This window comes from Podarcis raffonei, chromosome 2, assembly GCF_027172205.1.
Source record: "Podarcis raffonei isolate rPodRaf1 chromosome 2, rPodRaf1.pri, whole genome shotgun sequence".
Taxonomy (NCBI): Eukaryota; Metazoa; Chordata; class Lepidosauria; order Squamata; family Lacertidae; genus Podarcis; species Podarcis raffonei.
In genome coordinates, this window is record NC_070603.1 from 30,658,375 (window position 1) to 30,682,837 (window position 24,463).

The following is a 24,463-nucleotide window of genomic DNA, read 5'->3' on the forward strand; positions in this document are numbered from 1 at the left end:
TCTACCCCTTTTGGGGGTGGGGGTTCAGGTCAAAATTGTTGAGCTTTTTTTAGGGAGGAAGAAACCCCCGATTATTGTAAATCCAAGCCTAAGCTCAAGGGAAAAAGGGGAACAACCACTCGGCAACAGATCGCTGCGGGGAAACAAACAGCCTCCCTAAGTAAACTCCGTCTTCCATTATGCAGATCGTGCAGCAATGGAGGCCGGGACGAGGGGGCAGGGCTGGAATCTATTTTACCGACGCTAAGGAAAGGGATTGCCAAAGAATTGATGCTTTTTAATTATGGTGCTGGAGGAGACTCTTGAGAGTCCCATGGACTGCAAGAAGAACAAACCTATCCATTCTTAAGGAAATCAGACCTGAGTGCTCACTGGAAGGACAGATCCTGAAGCTGAGGCTCCAATACTTTGGCCACCTCATGAGAAGAGAAGACTCCCTGGAAAAGACCCTGGTGTTGGGAAAGATTGAGGGCACAAGGAGAAGGGGACGACAGAGGACGAGATGGTTGGACAGTGTTCTCGAAGCTACAAACATGAGTCTGACCAAACTGCGGGAGGCACCGGAAGACAGGAGTGCCTGGCATGCTCTGGTCCATGGGGTCACGAAGAGTCGGACACGTCAAAACGACTAAACAACAACAACAAAGGAAAGGGATCCAGCAATCGACCGTGATCTACCAAAACCTCACGGGGATCTACCAGTAGATCGTGATCGACCTGTTCGACATCCCTGCTCTAGATTGCTAAACTACATGGTTGTCCCTTATGCACGTAACGGGAAAATCAACAATGGCACATCTTTATCCATGGGTCTCTGTGTTAGGCACAGTACCACATAAACACAAAAAACTAGGTTGCAATGCCTGTTCTCATTGTACCCAGGCAGATACCTGTGGGAAATCCTCAAGCAGAACCCAAGCACAAGAGCACTTTCCTCTCCTGTGGCTTCCAGCTACTGGTATTTGTTCTAGCAGAACAAACAGAAATTATATATGAGTTATGTACACTTCTTTTAATGAGTTACCAACTACAGGAGCATCATGACCTGGTTAAAACCTAGATTACGACTGTTAAATTACACAACTCATTTTCATTGCCAATGTGGGAGTTGAATGCCCAATATGATATCTGGTTTTAGATGTAAATATAGGTCCCTGTACGCGGGTGGCGCTGTGGGTAAAAGCCTCAGCGCCTAGGGCTTGCTGATCGAAAGGTCGGCCGTTCGAATCCCCGCGGCGGGGTGCGCTCCCGCTGCTCGGTCCCAGCGCCTGCCAACCTAGCAGTTCGAAAGCACCCCCGGGTGTAAGTAGATAAATAGGGACCGCTTACCAGCGGGAAGGTAAACGGCGTTCCGTGTGCTGCGCTGGCTCGCCAGATGCAGCTTGTCACGCTGGCCACGTGACCCGGAAGTGTCTACGGACAGCGCTGGCCCCCGGCCTCTTGAGTGAGATGAGCACACAACCCCAGAGTCTGTCAAGACTGGCCCGTACGGGCAGGGGTACCTTTACCTTTACCTTTATAGGTCCCTGTGGTCAGTCCTCAGTCTAATTGGATATACTTGTAATTATGTCCTGCATCTTATTTTATAAGTGGGTGTTGTCAAATTAGTACGTTAATTATCATGTGATGATGTAAGCACTATGGTATAAGGATTGCCTAAACTAAAAGGAAACTGTATTCACACCATCCTTTGAAGGAAATCCTGAGAGTCAACAGATACTTCCAAAGGGTCCTTGGCCAGCAACGAAGAAAACATCTGAATGACTTACCAGCTACTTTGAATATGGAATCTTTGTAAACTGAGAAAGTTAGCTTAATTGATGTAGCAGCGCAGACTAGTTTGGAGTGAGTGAACTGCCCTTATCCTTCACAGCTTCCATGGTCACTTTTTAATTTTTTAATTTTTAATAATGTTCTTTGTTTTGGAAGGTAGTGGGACCCTAGCCTTGAAATACATTTGGGGGAAATTCAGTATGTATCCCTCACCCCACTGCCCCCACTCCTCCTCATTCATGGCGCAAAAAGTGTTATAAATTTTGACTTCCCAACAACTTCTTTTGAACTCTTCTGTTGGGCTCCCCAAGGAAGTAAGCTCTTCTCTTACCCTCACCTGTCTTCTTCAGTATTTCTGACAAAAGGCAGATCGCCAGTTCTTCCATGGTTACCTAACAAAACAGGATTCTGGGCCAATTTTTTGCTTGTTTGGACCAAGTTACCGTATTTTTCGCCCTATAGGACGCACCGGCCCATAGGACGCACCTAGTTTTTTTGGGGGCACCAGGCACCAACCCCTCTCGCTCTCCAAGCTTCAGCAAAAGCCTGCATTCGCCCCATAGGACGCACACACATTCCCCCTCCATTTTTGGAGGGGGAAAAGTGCGTCTTATAGGGTGAAAAATACGGTAACTGCTCTTTCCTGTATGTGATCTGCTCAGTCTCGCAGCTGCTTTGGGAGTCAAGATGGTGGTTTTCCCAGGGCATTCAGAATGAAATTAGATTTGAGTTTTAAGTTTCCAGAAATCTTGAGGACTTGTGGGTAGTGGATTTTAAAAAGATGGACCTGTGCAGGAACAGCTGTTACGCTATTTCCACTCCCCACCTAGCTAGTCGCTGAGCTGCTGTTCTGTGCCAGAATGTTCAACAGATGTGTTGATTTTGCTTCTGTCTGTTGCATAGTTTTGATAGTCGGTGCAGTTTCTGTGAGACGGAAGTCATTTTGGAATAAGTAAAACCTCTTTTTTATGGGGCAGAAATGGTGGAGCTGAGGTGGGGGGGTAGCGGGGTGAGAGAGCTTGGGAGGCAGGAGACCCAAGAAATGGAGAGCCCAAACATCTGTGAATTACCGTACTTATCTATGATCACTGAAGATGTGCAAATAAAAGAACTTAAAAGCAAATTTGGAGATGGTTAGAATATTTCTGTTTAAAGAATTAGCATGTACAGTGGTACCTCTGGTTGCGAACAGGGATCCGTTCTGGAGCCCCGTTCGCAACCTGAAAGGAGCGCAACCTGCGTCTGCGCACGCGCTGGTTGCGATTCACTGCTTCTGCGCATGCACGTGATGTCATTTTGCGTGTCTGCGCATGCACGAGTGGCGAAACCCAGAAGTAACCCTTTCGGTACTTTCGGGTTGCCGCAGGATGCAACCTGAAAACACGCAACCTGAAGCAAACGTAACATAAGGTATGACTGTATTTAAATTTGAAATGTGTTGGGTAGTAGATCATTGGGCTCTACTGTGTGTGTGTGTGTGTGTGTGTGTGTGAGAGAGAGAGAGAGAGAGAGAGAGAGAGAGAGAGAGAGAGAGTGTACACAGACAGAGAAACTGACTTCAAGCTGTATTGCTGAACTTGGTCTCTCCTGCACATCAAGGGAGGGGGCTCTGTTAACAATGGAGCCCTCAGCTTGGCTGTCTAGGGAATGTGTATTGGAATGCAATGACCCAAACCACTGGTGAATGCTAAAAATAAGGCTCTTCCAGTGGTCTAGTTCAGTCTGTGGCCCTGGTTTGGGGGGCACTGTTTTCAGGATAGGAAAGCATGCTGGTGGGGATGTTCTGCACAGGCATGCTGAGTGTGTGATTTCTTCAGCGTTCAGTGCCTACATTGTTCAATAAGCGGATTAGAAAACACTGCATAAAGTGGCTTTTCAGGGGGCTGCTTTTATACCTGCTCCTTGCCTTGTTTTGCAAACCATGATTTCACAGTAGAGCCCATTCAGGCTGTTCAAATGGATTGGCCTTTTCAAGATCTCAGAGGTCACAGTTTCAGATTCACTTATTTCCCAGAGCACTGCTGTTTTTCTTGGGGCAGGAGGGAGGATGATTTCATAGGGGAGGGAAGGAGCTACTTTCTGAAATCTGGACCCTATTTGGGGGGCAATATATCTCCTGAGTTCAGTTGCTTAACATGCCGAAAAGCTTTGTCTGGCTTGTTGTCCCTGGTATTTTGTGGTTAAACAGCTGTGCAGCCACTTTGTCTAAAAATGAGATGTGTGATGCTACCAGCAGAGAGCTTCTATGTGGTATCGTATTTTACATTCCTAGAGTAAGCGTGCTGAAATCCTGTTCCTTGACTATTTGTTTGAGGGAAGTATGCCACGATATAAGCAGGGAGTTATTCTTACATTTGAAAGGGTTCCTCTAAAGGGTTAGTGTGTCTTCAAATTTGCATATATTTCAATTTGAGATGCGATGGGAAGTAGGTGGTTTTTGTCTGCAGAATGTATACATGCAGACTATGGAATTTCATTCTTGTTATTTCTGGAGAAATGTGGCCAATGTCACTACCAAACATTTCTCTGTGATTAAAGGACCTAAAGCCCTTTCCCTTCCAAGGTTCTTTTTCTACCACAGAACAGCCAGTAGAATCATAGAATCGTAGAGTTGGAAGGGACGCTGAGTGTCATCTAGTCCAGCCCTCTTCAATGCAGGAATATGCAGCTGTCTCATACGGGGATCAAACCTGTAACCTTGGCATTATCAGCACCACGCTCTGACCACCTGAGCTATCCATACTACTGTTTGTATGCTAGCCATTTGAGGTGTATTTGTAGAAATAGAAGAGGCCTGCTTGGGAAGAGATTTTAGAGCAATGGTCTCCAACCTCTTTGGGTCTGGGGGGCACTTTCGGAATTTGAGAAGGTTCCTACTGCCAAAGGTGTGGCTTAGCACTAAAAAGCTGCTGACTGCAAAAGAGCAGAAATAGAAAAGAGATGGGAACATAAAATGTTTCAAATATGGGAAAAAATCTGTTCAGGTGGTGATTGTGTTTTGTTTTTGGTTCACAAAAAATGTTTCGAAAACTTTCTTCTTTTCTGGACACAGTTAAATCTTGGATGTTATGTTCCCACTGTTGCTGGTTTGCTGCAGTAGAATAGAGCTGGAAAATAAAAGATAACTGAATGCAGAAATATTTTTGAATTACTACAGCCAGTTATAAATGCACATGCGCACGCGCACGCGCACACCCCCCCCACACCATTCTTAATTCTGGCTGGCAAGTGTTTTTTTAAAAAAAAGATCTTTAGGGAATGGAAAAGAATAGAATACAAACACAAGGAAAATACATGAAAAATGCATAAAATGAGCTTGACTTGTACTTGAACAATACTGGCTCATACTGGTATGATGTTTAAGGCTGACTATCATCTGCAAGCTTCTCAAAATTAGGGCTGTATGATGAGAGAACAAGGATTATGCTTCTGCCTTTTCACTGTGCTGACTCTCCCCAAATAACTTTGGAACAATCCATGCTGTGGACCAGGCAGAGGTAAAGGTGATAACAGTGATGCCTTTAAAATGGGTCCCCCCCCAAAACAACAACAACAACAAAATGGGAACAATCAGGAAAAAGGTGGTGATAATAATGGCAACGACAACAAAATGTCTTTGGTAACAGGTCTGGACCTCTGCTTAAGACTTCAGGGTTCCATTGATAGGGTGAATACTGCAGTACTGAGCTAAATAGACCAGTGGCCTGGTTCTGCATAAGGCAGCTTGCTACATTCACATGTTCATGTGACAGGCTGACACTGATGTAGAAAGTGCTTAACGGTCTTTTTCTTTGCCCTGCGAGAGAGGCTGCTGCATCTGTTTTACAAACTGGAAGCTGTGGTCGAGAGAGGGTCAGTGCCCGGCCACCCAGTGGGTCTGGCAGAAATGGAACACAGAGTCAAGTGGTTTCCCCAAGTCCTTTCACAGCACAGGAGCCACAAGCCTTTTAGCTGCTTCCACTTTGGCCAGCATGCTTGAAACATTGCTTGCTTCTCTCTTTTTTAAAATATTGTCCTCTCAGCATTGTTGCACTTTGAGGAAACCTACCTGCTCTGCTCACCAGCCCTATCTGGGAATCAAGCACAGACATTGGTTTGAAGCTGGTGTTGGCCAACCAGTGTTGCCTGTTGAGAATTCATAAACCTGCTGAAGTGAGAATGAGACATTAGGGTTACTGACTTGAAAAAACATGCACAGAAATTTGGACTTTTCTGTAATGCCACTTTGCAACTTGGGGAATGCTGCGCCTTCTGATTAAGTGAAGCTTAATGAAAACAGTTGGTTTTTTTTTATACTTCCAGCTTTCTTTTCCTTTTGCTCAGAGCATTTTATTCTTGTAGCAATGGATAAAGGTTAGACTGTTTTGATGGCTTGCCCAACACCACAGAGTGAGCTTCATAGCCAAGTGGGGTTGAGTCTGTTTCCCACATCAAAATCAAGCCCTCTAGCTCCTATACCGCACTGGCTCTTGCAGTTAGTAATTTTCAGGTAATTTTTCCTGCCTTCTTCCTTTCTTCCTCTTTTGGTGCCACTCTCTCGTGGTGTAGCGAACCGTGCGAAAGCCACATGACTCGCTCAGCCAGCTCCAACTCAAGCCTTGATCCCAACTCCCAGTTCCAAGAGAATAACGTTCAAGTACAGACCTCCCGGTGGGATGAGCAGCAGAAGGTGTTTGCCTTGGAACAGATCTGTGGTGTCTTCAGAGTCGACCTGGGACAGATGCGGTCTCTTCGCCTGTTTTTCAGGTAGGATAATTCCTTTGGAGATGGTCTGACATGCCTTCCCTTGCCCTGTTACCTAGGAGAGTGACACGGCAGCAGGACCAGGGTGAATTTCCATCTTTCATTGTTCTCTGAGTGGAAGCCCACCTAGGAAGTTCTTATGGTATCAGGTGTTCTTTGTGAATGGTGGAGTGCTCCTCTGCGTCCGTCTTTCAAACAACAGATTACCTGTACATCCTTTATGCATTCTGAACCAGTGATCCAAGACTTACTGTCTCTATTTCTTCCCAGTCCCACCACCTTTTTTGTGAGGGGATTTTCTGGGCTGGCAAAAATATATAATGTGGTGATTTAGTAGTAGGCCAGATTCTATATATCCATACAAGTGGCTCTTCTTACCCAGCTTGGAATCCATAACTTGCATAAAACTTGGCTTCCTGAGGCTGGGGCTACACATTACCTCAGCAAACATGGATGTCTGCCAAGATAATATGTAATTCTAGCCTGGGAATTTGCTTCTGTTCCAATTTTTTTCCTTCACAGTGGTACCTCAGTTTAAGAACAGCCCTGTGTACGAACTACAGTATTCGGTTTACGAACTCCGCAAAACTGGAAGTAGTGTCCTGGTTTACGAACTTTACCTTGGTCTAAGAACAGAAGCCGAACGATGGAAGGGCACCAGTGGCGGGAGGTCTCATTAGGGAAAGCACGCCTTGGTTTTAAGAACGGTTTCGGTTTAAGTGCGGACTTCCGGAACGGATTAAGTTCGTAAACTGAGGTACCACTGTACCATGGTTTCAAAGGAAAGGTTTAAAATGTGAGGCAGTGAAGGTATTATGAAACCACATATTTTTTTGTGACACAAAGTGCCTGAACGAACATCATCTTTCAGTCTGGCTGAAGGTTACACACCACTCTTTCTCTTCATGCTCAGGTAGCTGTGGAGCCCTGGGAGAACATAGCTGCTAGGAAAGATGCCTGAGGTTATGGAAACCTACCTTTTCCATCCTGATCTGTTCAGACTCCCCAGGATACCTAAGAGAACCTGAAACATTTTGGAGCATGAACCCAGAAGGAGACTCCTTTTGTTAATGGGTTAGCTGCAGTTTCTTAAACCCCAAGGCAAAACGCATTGAGTAACTTGAGGAAATAATTGTTTTACACAGAAAGGAGGAAGGTAGCCTTAGCCAGTGTTTGAAACTCCCATTGTTCTAGGCACATTTTGTGACAGGGAATTTCATTAGCGCGAGCTGTTTCTGTGCTCTGGGCGCAGTACTGCGCCTAAGATTTCAGACAAAAACTGCAGAGTGGAAGAAAAGGAGGACCCTTTTCTGCCTCCCCACTTCCAGCTACTCTCTGAAGACTGGAGAAGAGACCCTCTTAAGAATATTAGGGGGGTGGGCAGGGGAAGGACTAGACCAGGCATGGCCAAACTTGGCCCTCCAGCTGTTTTGGGACTGCAACTCCCATCATCCCTAGCTAACAGGACCAGTGGTCAGGAATGATGGGAATTGTAGTCCCAAAACATCTGGAGGGCCAAGTTTGGCCATGCCTGGACTAGACCATGTGAAAAATGAACATAATGTTTTAGCTGCAGTTCATTCATTTTCAGCTTTGCATTCTGGTTATAAAAAAGTGTGCCTAGACATTCCATTGTTGTGCCCATTACTCGGATTAAGGCATAGCTGTCAACATTTTCCTTTTTTTAAGGGAAATTCCCTTATTCTGAATAGGATTCCTCGCAAGAAAAGGGAAAAGTTGACAGCTATGGATTAAGGTGTGCCATTTAGCTCCTAGCTTTCATATCCCAGTTTCTAACATTGGCCTTAGCATAGGAAATAAATGAAAGGTGAAAACAAACACTTAAAAAAAAGGAAACTGCCTTAGATCATTGGTTCACCCCACTTGATGTTGTCTGCGTTGATTGGAAGCAACCCTCCAGGGTTTCAGGGATTCTTTCTCAGACATAGGTGCATACGCCAAGGGCTGAACCTGAGACCTTTTTTATGCAAATTGCATGCTCTGCCTCTGGACCTTTAATGGGGATAGGATAGGATAGGATAGGATAGGAGAAAATTGACACTGGATTGTGGGACATAAATATGGATATGCACCTACTTTATACACCAGTTGGAAATCTTGGAACGTGCTCAGTTTATGGCATCTGAAATGTACATCCGTACAGTCCTGTTCATTCAATGTAAATTATTTGTGAAAAGGAGCTTCCTTCCCAGTGGCAAGGAGCAGTTTGATGGAGCCTGGCCTTCGAGCCCTTGCCTAAGCCTCTGCATTCCTTTTTACAACATATTTGTTCAGCAACCAAGGCCTCTGGAAGTAACTCAAACCACTTCCCAAAGCAGCAGCACTCGCCATAGTGTTTTGAACCCACTTACAGAATCCCGCTGAAAATGTATTTAAAGTTTAAAGTGTGTGGTTTTGCACCGAATCGTTGCAGTAAGGTGTTTATGACATTGGCACCCCAGATGAGCGGTATGTATGGGATTATCCCATTTTCTTCTCACAGATAAGTGTGTAAGGTAGCATTAGATAGTGACTAAACCAAGCTCACTCAGAGACCTCGTGGGCATGTTAACACTAAGCCAAACCATGTGTGTCCCACCCCGTTTGAAGCACCCCCTTGGCCTTACACCAGGCGTAGGGAACCTGTGGCCCTCCAGATATTGTTGGACTCACAACTTCCCACCCCCAGCCTCAGCCAGCATGGCATAAGGTTGAGGGCAATGAAAATGTCAGTCGAACAACATCTGGAGGGCCACAGGTTCCTCACTCCTGCTTACATCATATTTTGTATATTCTGTAGCTCACTCACTAAATTGCCTCTTTGCACATCCTCTTTGGTTCTGATTTTTAGGGCCTGTAACTGTTGAGAGCGTAAGTTTCTCTAGGGTCTTTGCTGTGTAAACAGGAAGTATGCATTTCTTCTATTCCATAAAATTCAGCTCCTTTTCAGGCTACCTAGTGGGATGGGGGTGGGGAACAAGAGGAAGTCTCTTAGAACGGGGAGAGCTGAAGGGCTATGGCTAATTATCCTATTAATCACAGGTAAATTAACAGGATTTGCATATAATTTTCATAAACATGACAGCTGTTACACTTATACAGTTTTTCTTTTTTTTAAAAAAATAAAATCCTGCCTTTATAGCGGGTACACATCATTCCAAGGGAGATTTTCAACAAATGTGTCACAATTTAACAATGAAGCCCCCAATAACAATGCAACATACAGTCAGATACAATATGAGGGTTATTTTTCTGCTGTTGCTGCCCACAAATACAAAGTTGAAATAAATAAATAAAATTCCAGTAGCACCTTAGAGACCAACTAAATTTGTTCTGGGTATAAGCTTTCGTGTGCATGCACACTTCTTCAGTATCTTTTTTATTTATTTCGACTGTGTCAGACCAACACGGCTGCCTACCTGAATCCACAAATACACAGATAGCTAGATACAGTGGTCCCTTGGTTCTTGAACTTAATCCATTCCGGGAGTCTGTTCGACTCCTGAAACCGTTCGAAAACCAAGGCACGGCTTCCGATTGGCTGCAGGAGCTTCCTGCATTCAAGCAGAAGCCGCATCGGACGTTCAGCTTCCAAAAAACGTTCGCAAACCGGAACACTTACATCTGGGTTTGCAGCATTCGGGAGCTGATTTGTTCGACAACTAAGCCGTTCGAGAACCAAGGTACCACTGTATCTGAAATGTGTATTGATTTATGGAACAACGTTGACATGAAGCGATGAAAGGTTGGAAGCCCTTGACAAGCTAGCTTTGTTTGTTTCCTCCATTTCAGTCCTTGAGCTGCCTCTGTTATTTATCTCCTCTTTTTGGTTTTTACAGTTCCAAGTGGTGTATGAATAACAATGAGGACTAGAGGACATGGAGTTACAAAGGAAAGCTGGGGTTCTTGGTTGTGGGGGAGGGTTATATTATTTATTATAACACAGTCAGTGTTTTATGTATGTGTGAGAAAGACGAAGAGAAAGAGGGCTTTGTGCCTGTCTGGTGAGTGTGCGTTGTTTATTTGGGGAATGTGTTGAGTGTGTGGTCTGCACGTGCAGGATATTTTTGTGTGTATGTATATACATTGGCCATACCCACTGGTGGCATGTGGCTGAACATCCCTTGGGCTGAAAAAGGTTAGCCACTGCTGATTAACGCCATGAGTCCTGGAGTTCATTTGAGAAGCAAACTGGTCTTGGCAGCCGACTCCTTTGCCCAGGCCCTTAGGATCTACTGGCTGGGGGGGGGGGCACTGTTCCACCTGATACTGCTTTTGTTTGTACAGTGCCTAGCATACCAGGACTCTGGTTGATTACCATAAACAACCTGGTAAGTACTGCCAGATGTAAGAGAAAAAAAAACCCACCCCAATCTTTTTTCTGGTACCAAGAAAAGTGCAGTGTTCTCTGCACTGTGAGACCTCACAAGCGCCAATTGGGCCATGAAAGCTCATAATCAGAGCAGTGTGTGCTCTGCAGGGGGCGAAATGAAAATGAAAAGCAACCTCTACACCCGGGGTGGGGGGGAGGAGAGGGGGGAAGCAAAGTATGTGCTCAGAATATATTATGCAAACTAAGGTCAGATGATTTGCATAATTCATTTTGATTGCAGTTTGGAGTTTTCAGAGAACTTGCCATTTCGGTCCTTGCAGATACATTCTATGGGGAAGGGGGGAACGAGAGAGAAAGAGAGAGAGAGAGAGGGAGTGCAATGGAGGAGGAAGGAATTGGGGTGCTGGAAGCTTGGGAAATGATGTAGAAAAAGATGGCTGTCGATGCAAGGCACAGACTTCTGATTCCTGGAAACGCTCCCTAAATTGGTTTGGTTTTTGAGTCTTAAGAAAGCATATGCTTCAATGAGAGGTGCCTAAACCGCATTAGATTGTGTAGCGCGGTTCACATTTCTTTGGAAGGGTGCTGTATATATTCTCAGCCCAGCCATGCAACATGCATGCAGGACTCACAAATGTTGTTTGCGCTGTCTGTATTTGAACAAGGTCCCACCCCCTAGATGTTCCGACCAGTAAACTGTGCTCTTAACTACACATTCCCTCTTTTCTTTCCCGGTCCCTCCACCATTTTCCTTCAGTGATGAGGCATGCACCAGTGGGCAGCTGGTTGTTGCCAGCAGGGAAAGTCAGTACAAGATTTTCCACTTTCACCACGGCGGCCTGGATAAACTTTCCGAAGTGTTTCAGCAATGGAAATACTGCACAGAGACCCATCTCAAAGACCAGGTAAGCTGTAAAGTCCAGAGTAGACCTGGGGAGCCTCCACACACCCTCTCCACCCCTAGTAGATGTGGTCTGTGGATTTCTAGCTAGAAATGAATAAATGTGAGCAGCATCTCTTCTTGTTTCTGACATGTCTGGAAAAGTGGTGGCAAGTGCCCTGGAAGGCTCAGAGGCGAACAGTAGGTAGGGCCAGAGCTAACCTACCAGGCCAGATTCAAAGCTCTTGTGTTGATATGCAAAGCCCTGGGCAACCTGGGTCCAGAATACCTTATATCACTCTGGAGGAGGGAGGTTAGTTGTGCCCCTGTGCTACAGAGGCCCAATTGGCCGCATCCAGAAGTCAAACATTCAGTGCTGCCAGTCTGTGCTGTGGATCACTCTTCTGGCAGAGACTCAGCAGACAGCCTTCCTTTTTATATCAGGCGTCTCCTGAAGATATTTTGTGTGTGTGTGTGTGTGTGTGCTGACAGGTTAAAAAAAGAAGAAGATCGAGAAGATTATTTTGTACTGCCTTTACAGGCTTTTGTACGTTGCTGATGTTTTCTGGGAGGGCAGTTTATAAATACTATTATAAGTGAATGAATGAGTAACAGAGCCAACCAATTCTTGTTTTATCCCCTTCCACCTCCCCCTGGACTGGTTGAAAGTAAGAAGGCAAGGCAGGTAAGGGCTGGATGGCTGCCTGGCTGAGAGCCAATGTGGTGTAGTGGTTAAGAGCGGTGGACTCGTAATCTGGTGAATTGGGTTCGCTTCTCTGCTCCTCCACGTGCAGCTGCTGGTTGACCTTGGGCTGGTCACACTTCTCTGAAGTCTCTCAGCCTCACTCACCTCACAGAGTGTTTGTTGTGGGGGAGGAAGGGAAAAGGAGATTGTTAGCCGCTTTGAGACTTCCTAGGGTAGTGATAAAGTGGGATATCAAATCCAAACTCTTCTTCTTCTTCTTCTTCTGAGGTTGGTGGGGCTGTGCCCCATTCTTGCTGGCAGGCCAGCTTCCCTGCTTGTCTGAAGAGCTGCCAGGGGTTTGTAGACACTGGTGATGCACTTCCCTTGGTTTGTTCTTTCTCTTGCTGGAGAAGGGGGCCATCCAAAGTATTTGTTTAATCCAATATTGGGGATTAACGAGGAGCAGGCTTACGTAGGTTATGTAAGCTCCTGGCAAGGTGACACTGGGTTAAGAAATTTTAGCCAAACAGGAGTTTCGAATAACGGAGGATTTGCTTTATTGGGCAGAGTGTTCGCCTTTATAAACCTCTTCTGCAACTAGAAGATTTGGGCCTCGTTTCATTTCCTTTGCTTCTTGTGGCCTGTGGCAGCCTTATGAAATAGGCCAGCTGTTTATATAAACGGCGAAACCACAGATCTAATTCTCTCAGGGTTCTCTTCTGTGTGTTATGTGTCCAGTCTGAGCACAGGGTGAGTCCACAGATCGGGTGGAATCTGAACTCCAGTCCAGGATGCAGCAAGTGTCCTGACTTGCCCATCCTGTCTCTGCAATTAGGCTTGTGCTGAGTGTTCAGTCTATGACTTCTAGCCGTCTGTATTCAAATGATGTTTTGACAAGGCCTATTGGCATATCTTGCTTCATTCTGCACAAAGGCCTTGCAAAGGCCGTAATTATATGTTTAAAGATACTAGAGATGCTTGTTAGAAACAGTGATTTCTACATTCCCTTCCTTCTCCCCAGCCCCCCTCCCCACTTCTTCCCCTGCTGCTTTCCCCTCATTATAGTACCACGGGGGCTTCCATCTGTGTTGAGTAACCTTTTGATTTTTAAATTAAATGTCAGCTGCAGTTTTCACCCAGGAATGGCAAGCGTCCTCGGAGAGCCTGGCACCGCTGCCTTCTCTCCTTCGTAACAGCAGCCCTTTTGTATGTGGCCAATCAGATGTAATTTATTGCGTGCATTCCTGGGCAGGCTCACGATATTGCTGCAAGCCGTGTTAGCTCTGATCTTGGGCAGGGGAGGGTGGGAAAGGCAGCCAGCCGAACCAAGCAGTGCGTCATGTCGCTCTGATCCTTAATTACTCCCAATTACGCTTGCTGGCTTGGGCCGGAAGTCTCCCCAAACTTCCAAGGCTTTGCCTCCCTCGCAGGACAGTCTCTCTCCAGACAAAAATCATCTTTTTCCGCTGTGGCGACCTGGATATAAGATGTCCAAGCCATGGGAGTGGGAGGTCAGGCTCCTGCAGCTATTGCTCTAGCCCTCTGTCCTGGTTTTGTCTCCCAATTAGCAGCTCACTGACGTGAAGACCTGCATGCAGTTCTCCATCCGAAGGCCCAAGCTGCCCTCCTCGGAGACCCACCCAGAGGAGAACGCTTACAAGCGCCTGGATGTCTCTGCGTGGCTCCATCATCTAAATGAGGCTGGGCAGGTAGAAGAAGAGTACAAGCTGAGGAAGGTGAGGGAGAAGACACAGTGGCATGTTTTGCTCTGCTGGTTCCAAGAGAAGAAAGGTCTCCCAAGTGGAGCGTGGAGCAGTTGTGCTTATTTGGCCTCCAGGAACCTTTGCACGTCTTCCCAGCCTTTGGCAACGGGGAGGCAGCACCTGTCAGCTCCCTGCAGGCTAACGTAGCAACTCTCTGGATCTCTGGTTTGTTGCTGCATCGATTGCCCAGCAGTTTGGGACATGAAGACCAGTGAGCATTTCTAGGGGTGCTTGCACAGTATGTGAAGGCCTATAAAAGCAATTGAGACTGTCTGGCTTTAAAATAATTAAGGGCTTTGGGGTGGGGGAGGCGGTATGTGAGTCTGGGTCCAAGTGTGAAGTTTCCAAGATTGGGGATTAAGCAGTGACGTGAGAATGATGTGTTAATTGTATAGCCTCTCCAGGGGGGTTATTGACATTGAAATGAGTTTGATTTGTGTCTCCCCTGGGAAAAGGGGGGGCTCTGCTTTCCCTCTAAACATGTGCAGATTGTGGGGCTCCTGAATCTCAAGGCGTCACTTGTCAGAGGAGGAGAGCAAAAGAGGTCCAGTTTCAGAAACTGTGGCATTTTCCTCTGTTGCAACCTCTTTATCATTTCCCCTCTGCCCTCCCTCCCTTCCTCCCCAGGCTATTTTCTTTGGTGGGATCGATGTCTCCATCCGTGGTGAGGTCTGGCCTTTCTTGTTGCGCTACTACAGCTATGAATCCACTTCAGAGGAGAGGGAGGCGCTCCGAGTGCAGAAGAGAGAGGAATACTTTGAGATCCAGCAGAAAAGGTAATGAGGGGTGGCAGTGGCTCCAACTCCAGACTTTCAACTTTTTACATGTTTTCTTTCTTTCTTTCTTTCTTTCTTTCTTTCTTTCTTTCTTTACTTCTATAAATGCTGAACTACTTTGTTCTGTAAACCTCAATCCTAAACCCCAGATCTGCTGCGTGGAGGGTTAGGATGGGGAGGGTGAGGGAGTCAGCACATCACATTTTCCTGCAAGTGTAAGGACTTTAGTCCTTCTGCCTCTCAGGGGAATGGAGGGGACTTTGAATCCAGCAGGTCCATACCCAGTTTTGCATGCGTGCGTGTGTGAGATGCCTCTTTCTCCCCAACCTCCCTCCCTCAGCCATTCTTCTTTTAAATCCTCCCTCCCCTGGCAATTGAAACAATGAAGGGGGAATTAACTATCCCCAGAAAATGAACCTTCACAGTAGGTCCAATGTCACATTTTGGGTGGGACGTATACAGAAGAGAGGCAACTGCTCTGTCCTCCCCAACTGCCCCAGATCTCCTTTATTTTGGCCCTTACCTGAAAGTACTCCCAGGTCCATTGGCATAGCTGTCAACATTTCCCTTTTTTAAAGGGAAATTCCCTTATTCCAAATAGGATTCCTCACAAGAAAAGGGAAAAGTTGACAGCTATGTCCATTGGCAGCAGTGGGTGGTTTGGGAGTGCACTCATGTTGTAATGTGGCGCCCAGGCTCTCCCTGACACCGGAGGAGCAGAAGGCATTCTGGCGGAATGTGCAGTTCACGGTCGACAAAGATGTGGTGAGGACGGACCGCAGTAACCAGTTTTTCCGAGGAGAGAACAACCCCAACGTGGAAACAATGAGGTGATTGTTGTAACCCATTAGTGCCCCCCAAAATACACTGAGAACCTTGCACCCACTTGGAAAGCCCAGATCCATCTGTGTTTTGGACACCCAACCTCATATGCTTCCAGCTAAACCCTTTCAAAGGTGGGCCGGGCAAAGCAGGTGGAGCCTGCAACAATATTGTAGTATGGAATGCTCCTTTTCATGTTGCCAGCCAGCCATGCCCATTGCCACTCCGCTCCACTCCATTCCATCCCCCAGCCACCCTAACAGCGAGTCAGCATTCTGTGCCTACTGAGCATGCTCACCGACCCTCCAAGTGTCCCTATTTCCCAGGGACAGGCCCAGATTTACAGAAGCCATCCCGGTTTCTGATTTGCTCCCAGAATGTCCCGCCTTTCCTTAGGATGTCCCTGTTTTCATCTTGGAAATGTTGGAGGGTATGGTAGGATGTCCCTATTTTCATTGGATAAATATTAGACAGGGTATGGAGTTAGCCAACCCCCAAGCCATCTGAAGGCAGCCCTGTATAGGGATTTTTAAAAAATGTTTAATGTTTTATCATATTTTTTATACATGTTGGAAGCCGCCCAGAGTGGCCGGGGCAACCCAGTCAGATGGGCGGGGTATAAGTAGTAAAATTATTATTATGGAATAAGAGGTCCCTAATTCCATTGGAGAAATGTTGGAGGGTACATGCTCAGGCCTCTCTGGGTTGCTCCACCATCCCAGCCTCACCGTCTGGTCATTTGACCATCCTCTTCCTAGGCGGATCTTGCTGAACTATGCAGTGTACAACCCTGCCATTGGCTACTCCCAGGGGATGTCTGACCTTGTTGCCCCACTTCTCGCGGAGGTCCTGGATGAATCGGATACATTCTGGTGCTTTGTGGGTTTGATGCAGAACACGATCTTCATCAGTTCCCCTCGTGATGAGGATATGGAGAAACAACTGGTGAGAATTTGACCTTCGAGCACTCTTCTCCCCCTGCCCACCTTATTTATCTCTTTTCTTCTTCCTCCACACTCCATTTGCCCTTTAAATCCTAAATGGATCGGAAGTGTGAAATCTGCATCCTTGATGGATGAACTTACCTGCAGAAGTTGTAGTAGCTGCAAGGAGGAGGAGGTGTTGTATCCAACATTTAGGATATACTGGTGACACATTGCTCCAAATGGCTGCTCCCTACAGCTTCGTGTAAATGTGAAATGACACTGGGAAGAGGATATTGCCCTTCAGAACCCCATAGCACAAGTGGCAGTGGGGTGAGGAACAGTTGCCATGGAGGCCCTGAACTCATGAGCTGGCAACCCAAGGCAACCTCAGCATGGATGTTGGTCACCTAAAACCACTGTTCTGGGTTCCTCCAACATCATACCCAAGATAAGCTTGGTCATGGAGGCTGTTGGGGCATCAGGGTGGGAACTACACCAACAGCATTTGCAAGCTGTCTGCCAATACCAGGTGCAACCTTCCAGTCCCACTCGAAGGGATAGCGAGAAGTTAACTCCTTGTGGACTGCAGCAATGCGTCCCTTATCCCCATCCCACCAGTCTGAGGTGATGTCACACTGAGTACTTGGACAGGTAGACCTGAGTCAGATCTAACCATCCCAGCAACCTCCACTCAGGCCTTGGTGATAGGCACCAGGTCAGCCCCACTCATCCACGATCAAATCGTGGACAAACATGGTTTTTCTACAGACCGACCTGATAGTCAGCAGCAAAACCACCAGACTATTGAGGCCGTAAGTAGTGCACCCACTAGCACCAGGGATAAAAAGGTAAAGGGACCCCTGACCATTAGGTCCAGTCATGACTGACTCTGGGGTTGCGGCGCTCATCTTGCTTTATTGGCCGAGGGAGCCGGTGTACAGCTTCCGGGTCATGTGGCCAGAATGACTAAGCCGCTTCTGGCAAACCAGAGCAGCACACAGAAACGCTGTTTACCTTCCCGCCAGAGCGGTACCTATTTATCTACTTGCACTTTGATGTGCTTTCGAACTGCTAGGTTGGCAGGAGCAGGGACCAAGCAATAGGAGCTCACCCCGTTGCAGGGATTCGAACCGCCAACCTTCTGATCGGCAAGTCCTAGGCTCTGGTTTAACCCACAGCGCCACCCGCGTCCCTGAAGCACCAGGGATACAGTGCTCCTAATAGGACTGCTTGCATTAGTGAATGAATTAGTTTTATTCTGTGAACCGCCCTGAGACCCCCAGGTATAGGGCGGTATATAAATTCAAATAACAATAACAATAACAATAGTAATAATAATAATAATAATAATAATAATAATAATAATAATAATAATAATATAATAGAAGCAGCTCTTAAGAGGTGTGCCCGCTCCTGTTGAGCTTGAGGGGTTTCGGGGCAGGAATGCCCAGTGGTCGAGGGGGGAGTAGCGGGGTTTTCTTCCCCTTCTCTGGAGCTGAACTGAGCTCCCCTTCCACTTTGCCAGATGTACCTGCGAGAGCTGCTGCGGCTGATGCATGTGCGCTTCTACCACCACCTGGTCTCCCTTGGGGAGGATGGCCTTCAGATGCTCTTCTGCCACCGCTGGATCCTCCTCTGCTTTAAGCGTGAGTTTCCCGATGCTGAGGCTCTGCGTATATGGGAAGCCTGCTGGGCTCACTACCAGGTAAGGGTTAAAAGGGGGCTGGAGGAGCGGGGCAGTTAGAAAGGTCCTTTTTGTCGGTGGGGCTCCTGCACTGCTCCTTGGAGGATGCTGAATGGGGGGATGTTGCCGGTTGCAGCTGCTGTCCTTCTAGGCCTCTCTCCCCTCCCCTAGCCATGACTGTGACGAGCTCTGTGTGTGTGTGTGTGTCCCTCCCCCTCCACACTGCTTGCCTTCTCTCCCACTGTTTGCCTCTGACATTACACAAATCGATGCAAATTTCACCCTGACGGTTCATTACTGAGCTCCTGGGCTGTTCTTGCTGCTGTCGCAACCCATCAGCCAAAGCGGCCCTCAGCCTGCCTTGTGCAGTGGGGTTGCTGCAACCCTGGCTTTCTTTCCCAGCTGCAGATGTTGCTGTGTGAAGGGCAGGCGCGCGCACATACACACAGAGGCAAGCTAATTTTCAACTTCCTTGTGAGGTTAGCCCCAGGACTGAGCAGCGTATGGTTTCTGTCTGACCTGGTCTCGTCTTCAGGAAAGGAGGTTGCCACCAAACTGTGTTCGCCGTATGCTGCTTGCTCGCATTACTCTCTGCCAAATAGTTGCTCTCTGGTGGTGGTCTGGGAAGGGGGAGGGGAGATTGCTTTGAATCCTCGTGGCAGCGATTTCACCGCCCTTTGCCAGGTGGTTTAGACTCCTGTGCTCCTAAAACTCATTGTATTAAGCAAGTAGAACAGGGGCAGCCAACATGGTGCCCTCCAGAAGTTGCTGGACTCCCAGCCCTCAATAATCTCTAGCCAGCATATGGCCAGTAGTCGGGGATGATGGGAATGCAAGTCCGGCAAGATCTGGAGAGCACAACTTTGCCTATCCCTGCAGCAGATCTTAATTCTGTGTGCAGAATTATTCAGAATGGAGCGTTTTGTAAATTAAGTGTTAACACAGCATATCCAGTACCTAATTTGTTGGTTGCTCACTTGAAAACATTTTACTAGAAATAATATTCCCTCTCATGCCTTTACTTCTTCAAAGTGAAAACAGATATAACTGGGTCAAAAAACTTACAGACTTGCTAGATTTCATATACTTCAACACTGTAGGCTTTTGTCTTGTAAGCATACACCAGTTCTCTCAGAATGCATCCAGATTTCATGCATGTAACTGGGCAGACTGCCAGGATTTGCAGTCTGCCTTACTAGTTTTGACTTCCTCTTTCTCTGTGGCCCTGATTCAAGAGATTTCTGCATTGCTTTTGAAAGTGTATAGCTCTCTAGATTTATTGTAATGCATTGCCATCCTGTGCTTCTTTTAATAAGATTAGGGTGGCATACATGATTTATCCACCTCCTACTTTATCCTCACAACAACCTTGTAAGGTAGAGCATGTGACTGACTGCCCCTAGGCCACCTAGTGGGGATTTCAACTTGACTCTCTTCAATCACACAACAAAGCTCTAACCTCTACACAACAGTACCACAGCATTGTGTGAAGTACAGTGCTGCCTTTGTCTTTAAACTTCTGCCTAACAGTGGTTGGGAGAGAGTGAATAGCTTTTCCTTCTCACCTTGCCACATCATTTATAATTCCCAGTACCTTTCGCATGCTCCTACATTGAAGGGGTTGGACTAGATCCCTCAGGATCTCTTCCATTTCTACAATTCTACGATTCTCCCATTCACTGGCTTTTTTTTAAGCCAAAAAGCTACCAATGTGATCTTGTTGCCACAATCGGTGCATCTTTCTAGCCCTCCTTCCCTTGATCATTTTCTTCTCTTGCTGCTGCAGACAGACTATTTCCACCTCTTCATCTGTGTGGCTATTGTGGTGATCTATGGAGACGATGTCATCGAACAGCAGTTGGCCACTGACCAGATGCTTCTGCACTTTGGGAACCTGGCCATGCACATGAATGGGGAGCTCATACTCAGGAAGGTAAATTTAAAATTGCAGGTGTTAAACAAACAGACAGACAGACAAAAAACCCTTTGCAATTCTATCTGCTCCAAAACAGCATATGGAAGGCTGTGCAGTGTTCTCCTTTTGTGAGTGGTGTCAAGTCTCTGTTACGATTTGGGTGTGAGATGGGCAATTTAGATGAACTCCGCAGTTTCTCGTATCTGCTATTTGTGCCATGTGGTGTTTTGTGGGCTTGTGTATTCACATCTACTCTGCCATCCTACTTCCAGGCTAGAAGTTTGCTTTATCAGTTCCGCCTGCTGCCTCGGATCCCTTGCGGTCTGCATGACCTGTGCAAACTCTGCGGGACAGGAATGTGGGACAGTGGCTACATCCCCGCTGTGGAGTGTACGGGGAACCACCCAGACTCTGATAGCTGCCCTTATGGAGGCATGGTGGATGAACCTTCTCCCAAGCCAGGGAACGAAAGCAGGAGGGGACTGAAAACACGGGAGGTCTTCGCTTTCCGGAAATGACATCTTCCTGGGGCTTGGGTGCCCAAAGACGGGAAGAGAAATGGAAGTGAAACAACTTGGCGCAGTTGAGACGCACTCTCAGCAGACATCAACAGGAGACAAGAGGAGGCAGATGTTTCTCCTCAATGTCCCAAAGGAGATGGATGAGTGGATGGGAGAAGGAAGGTGATGGCACCGAGTGGAAGAGTCTCCCTTGTGGTCCAAGCAAGATCTTGATGTGTGTCCTATATACCTGGAAGGGCGTTGCTCCGACTGTCTCGACTTTCGTTGTTGTTGTTGTTGCTTTATGGTTCGGAACATTTTGAAGGGAGTGCACAAGGCTGAGCCTGGTGAATCAAGAGTTCCAAGGGGCAAAAGGATTCCCCTTCCTAACACACACACACACACACACACATACACACACTGCTGCCATAGGGGAATGTAGATGGCTTAAGACAATGAGTCCACAACCAGCAACGCAGTAGATGGAGGGGCAATGCTACTCCAGCCCCTCCATCCCAAACACACCCATGCACCTGTGCACGCCCGTGTTGCTTTAACCAAAACACCATGGCTCTCTGGCTTCTGCATAAAGCCACGGTGATCACTTGGAATATAGTCTGCCAAAAAAGGAAAACAATAAAATTGCAAGCTTTTGGGCTTCCCCAGGGAAATAATCACAGTCTGTGTGTATGTATCCAAAGCTTGATCACCATATTTCACAAAGCGCTTTATTTTTATTCTTTTCATATATACATGACTTGTTTGCTGTAGGTCAAAAATCAAATTTTTGCAGTTACGGAAGTTGCAATCCTGAAGTTCACTGTGAGTATAATAAATTATGCAAAATCACACACCGTGAAAACACTTGATTATTTTTGGCCCAAACGGTCTGATCTGGAGATACAGGTAGAGCCCCTGTAACGTTTTGTCACTGACACTTCTTTGGGTCCTTGTATATGGCTACTCTCATTAAGACAGATTTGGAGAAAGGGAATAGACTCTACCTGCTGCTGTCTCAAAGCTGAATCTCCAGGCCCCACTTCCAGAGATGCAGCCTATTCTCTGCGCCTCTGCCACCCTCCTGTCTCTCACATCCATGCCCGTCCTGTTTTCCAGCATTCACTGTGTTTGATATTCCTGGAAAAACTACCCAAAATCAGTGCTGCAAGAGCCAGGACCACTTGGAACAGTGAGCTGAATGCATGTCCTGCAGTTGTAAGGTTAGAATGGATCTCTCAGTACTCTGAATCCTGTCCCCCTTGCAGGTTTGATCCAGCTCTGAGCTGCATTGAGAAAGTGGCACGACATACCATAGGTCCGCCTTCTTTTCCCTGCAGCCATTGTGAGCGTGGCAGGTTGTAGCCTTCTGGTTGCAGAGCAAGGGCGACTGCTTGGTTTCTGGTGTGCTTTGCTTAATTTTAAACTGACTTACATTTTAGAATGCCACTGGAGAGACTCTACATTTTAGGATCTGTTACAAGTACTAGTTTCATTGAGTTAGCATCCAAAGTCTCTCCCCCCCCTCTCTCTCTTACATCTGCTCCAACATGGCAGACAGTTTCAGAAAGGATAAATAACAACTTAGTGGACTGAGATTAGTGGTTGCAGTCTGTTAACATCCTTGCACAGGCTTCTCTTCACACCATTTGACCCACCTAGCCAAATGCAGCCCATAATAGCACTATACAGAGGACCTGCCAAGTGCTGGCCCTTGCCTGCCTGCACACCACTGCCAAACTAATAAAGACGTATGCTTTTCCTTAAAGACCTCCAGTGATGGAAGGTCCCTCACCTGTAAGCAACCTGTTTCAGGGTTCTACCACTCACTACACTCTGGCGTCAATCCTAAGTCCTTCTGGCTGCAGCTTCCGCCCATTGTTTTTGCCCATGGCAGACAATCCACGACCTCCTCCAGGTACCTCTTTATGCACCTGAAACCTATTAGTGTTACTTTTCTCAAATAGTCTCTCTCCCAAGCAAACTCCCGGCTTCTTAGCCAGGTTGCTAATTGTTTTTGGTTGCTCTTTGGATTACACTTGCAGATGTATGTAGAAAACCAGACCGGGTGGGTAATTAGCACTTCAGACCTACCTGCCACGAGGGAAAAGTCTTAGGAGGAAAGAGCCAATTTAATTTTAGTTCAGCTCGGCTTTGCTAGAGGTGAGATGGCTGTGAGAGATAAATTTCTGCAGAAGCGTTGTGTTCATTCACATTGGATAGGGGGTGTATATATCCATTTAGGCTTGGCTTCCTCCAGAGGTCATAGGAATACAGCACCACCTGCTGTTTATAATCTCAATTGCCGTGTGCTGTTCTAAGTCTGAACTCAATGCTCCCATCTGGCCACTGGTGCCAGGGACCGTGTGAGCCGAGACTGTGGATTCAGGACATTTTTCAAGTAGGTGGTTGTTGCCAGTGCTACAGATTGAAACAGAGTGAATGCTTTGCTGCTCAGCATGTCAAGGGGGGGGGGGAGAATCTCATGTTTGGTCCACAAACACAGAACTGTTGATCTAGACATTGTTATAGAGGATGATGCAAAAACAACAACCCCACCACCACCAAAACCCTTGAAATAAAATTAAATATTTCATCAAGAATTGTTCTCAACAAAAGCTGTTGGACAAATACAAAGAGATTTGGGGCGGTGCTGAGGGGGGGTTACAGTTCTTCACCTTCTAGCCCATGGGTAGGCAAACTAAGGCCCGGGGGCCGGATCCGGCTCAATCGCCTTCTCAATCCGGCCCGTGGACGTTCCGGGAATCAGCGTGTTTTTACATGAGTAGGATGTGTCCTTTTATTTAAAAAGCATCTCTGGGTTATTTGTGGGGCATAGGAATTCGTTCTCCCCCCCCCCAAAAAAAAATATATAGTCCGGCCTCCCACAAGGTCTGAGGGACAGTGGCCTCCTACTGAAAAAGTTTGCTGACCCTTGTTATAGCATTTCTAAATGTTGATTGGGTATGGGAGTCGTGTGACTTTTGTGTTTCAGACATTGTGTAGTGGAATATTCCGGAGGCACAGAGGAAGCTTTTGTTTTCTAGCACGACCTCTATTCACATAGGCACATCTCTCAGCCCTTTGTGGCATGTGTGCATTTGTGTGTGTGTCATGCAACTCAACTGATAATTCCCAGTCCAGTTTTTTTTTTCTTTTTGGAGGACTGGACTGAGAGGCAGAAAATGCCAAAGAGTGAACCTAAATAAAAGGGGGGGGGCATCAAAATAAGCTGCAGTGTACACACACACACGCCCCTTCCCAAAATATATTGGAAAATGTTTTTTGGGGGGTGTTTCTTGCTTAAAACAACAGAAGATTGCTTATTGAAGCCATGGAGTTTGCCTATACAGTCGTACCGTGGAAGTCAAACAGAAGCTCCTGCAGCCAATCAGAAGCTGCGGAAGCCCCGTCTGATTTCGGGTTCCAAAAGAATGTTTGCAAACCAGAACAATCACTTCCAGGTTTGCGGCATTTCAGAGCCAAAACGTCCGAGTTCCAGGGCGTTCGGGATCCAAGGTACGACTGTATGCCCTTATGAAGTCATAACTTATGTCTCAAAGCAAACCGTCTCCACCATGAGAGCTCTAAGAATGTGCATACAAACAGGTGAGTTTTTCAGGCTCCCATGAGGAAAAGTGAAATAATGTGACTTTTCTTTTCTTT

The 24,463-nt window shown here is 46.7% G+C and overlaps 1 protein-coding gene across 13 annotated transcripts in view; it reads left to right on the forward strand.

Annotated features, from left to right (window-relative positions):
• The window catches only part of TBC1D16 (TBC1 domain family member 16), a 139,689-nt gene extending 118,040 nt beyond the window's left edge, over nt 1-21,649 (forward strand). For 9 of the 13 annotated variants that reach the window (XM_053375538.1, XM_053375537.1, XM_053375536.1 and 6 more), the window contains 9 exons: nt 6,322-6,519; nt 11,607-11,754; nt 13,983-14,150; nt 14,805-14,953; nt 15,649-15,783; nt 16,534-16,720; nt 18,227-18,406; nt 20,172-20,318; nt 20,573-21,649. In XM_053375538.1, coding sequence (XP_053231513.1) covers nt 6,322-6,519; nt 11,607-11,754; nt 13,983-14,150; nt 14,805-14,953; nt 15,649-15,783; nt 16,534-16,720; nt 18,227-18,406; nt 20,172-20,318; nt 20,573-20,818 — 1,558 coding nt within the window. In that variant the 3' untranslated portion in view covers nt 20,819-21,649. The remainder of the gene's footprint in view (nt 1-6,321; nt 6,520-11,606; nt 11,755-13,982; nt 14,151-14,804; nt 14,954-15,648; nt 15,784-16,533; nt 16,721-18,226; nt 18,407-20,171; nt 20,319-20,572) is intronic. The other 4 variants (XM_053375543.1, XM_053375545.1, XR_008328767.1 and 1 more) reach the window with 3 other exon arrangements.
• Nucleotides 21,650-24,463: the final 2,814 nt, after the last annotated feature.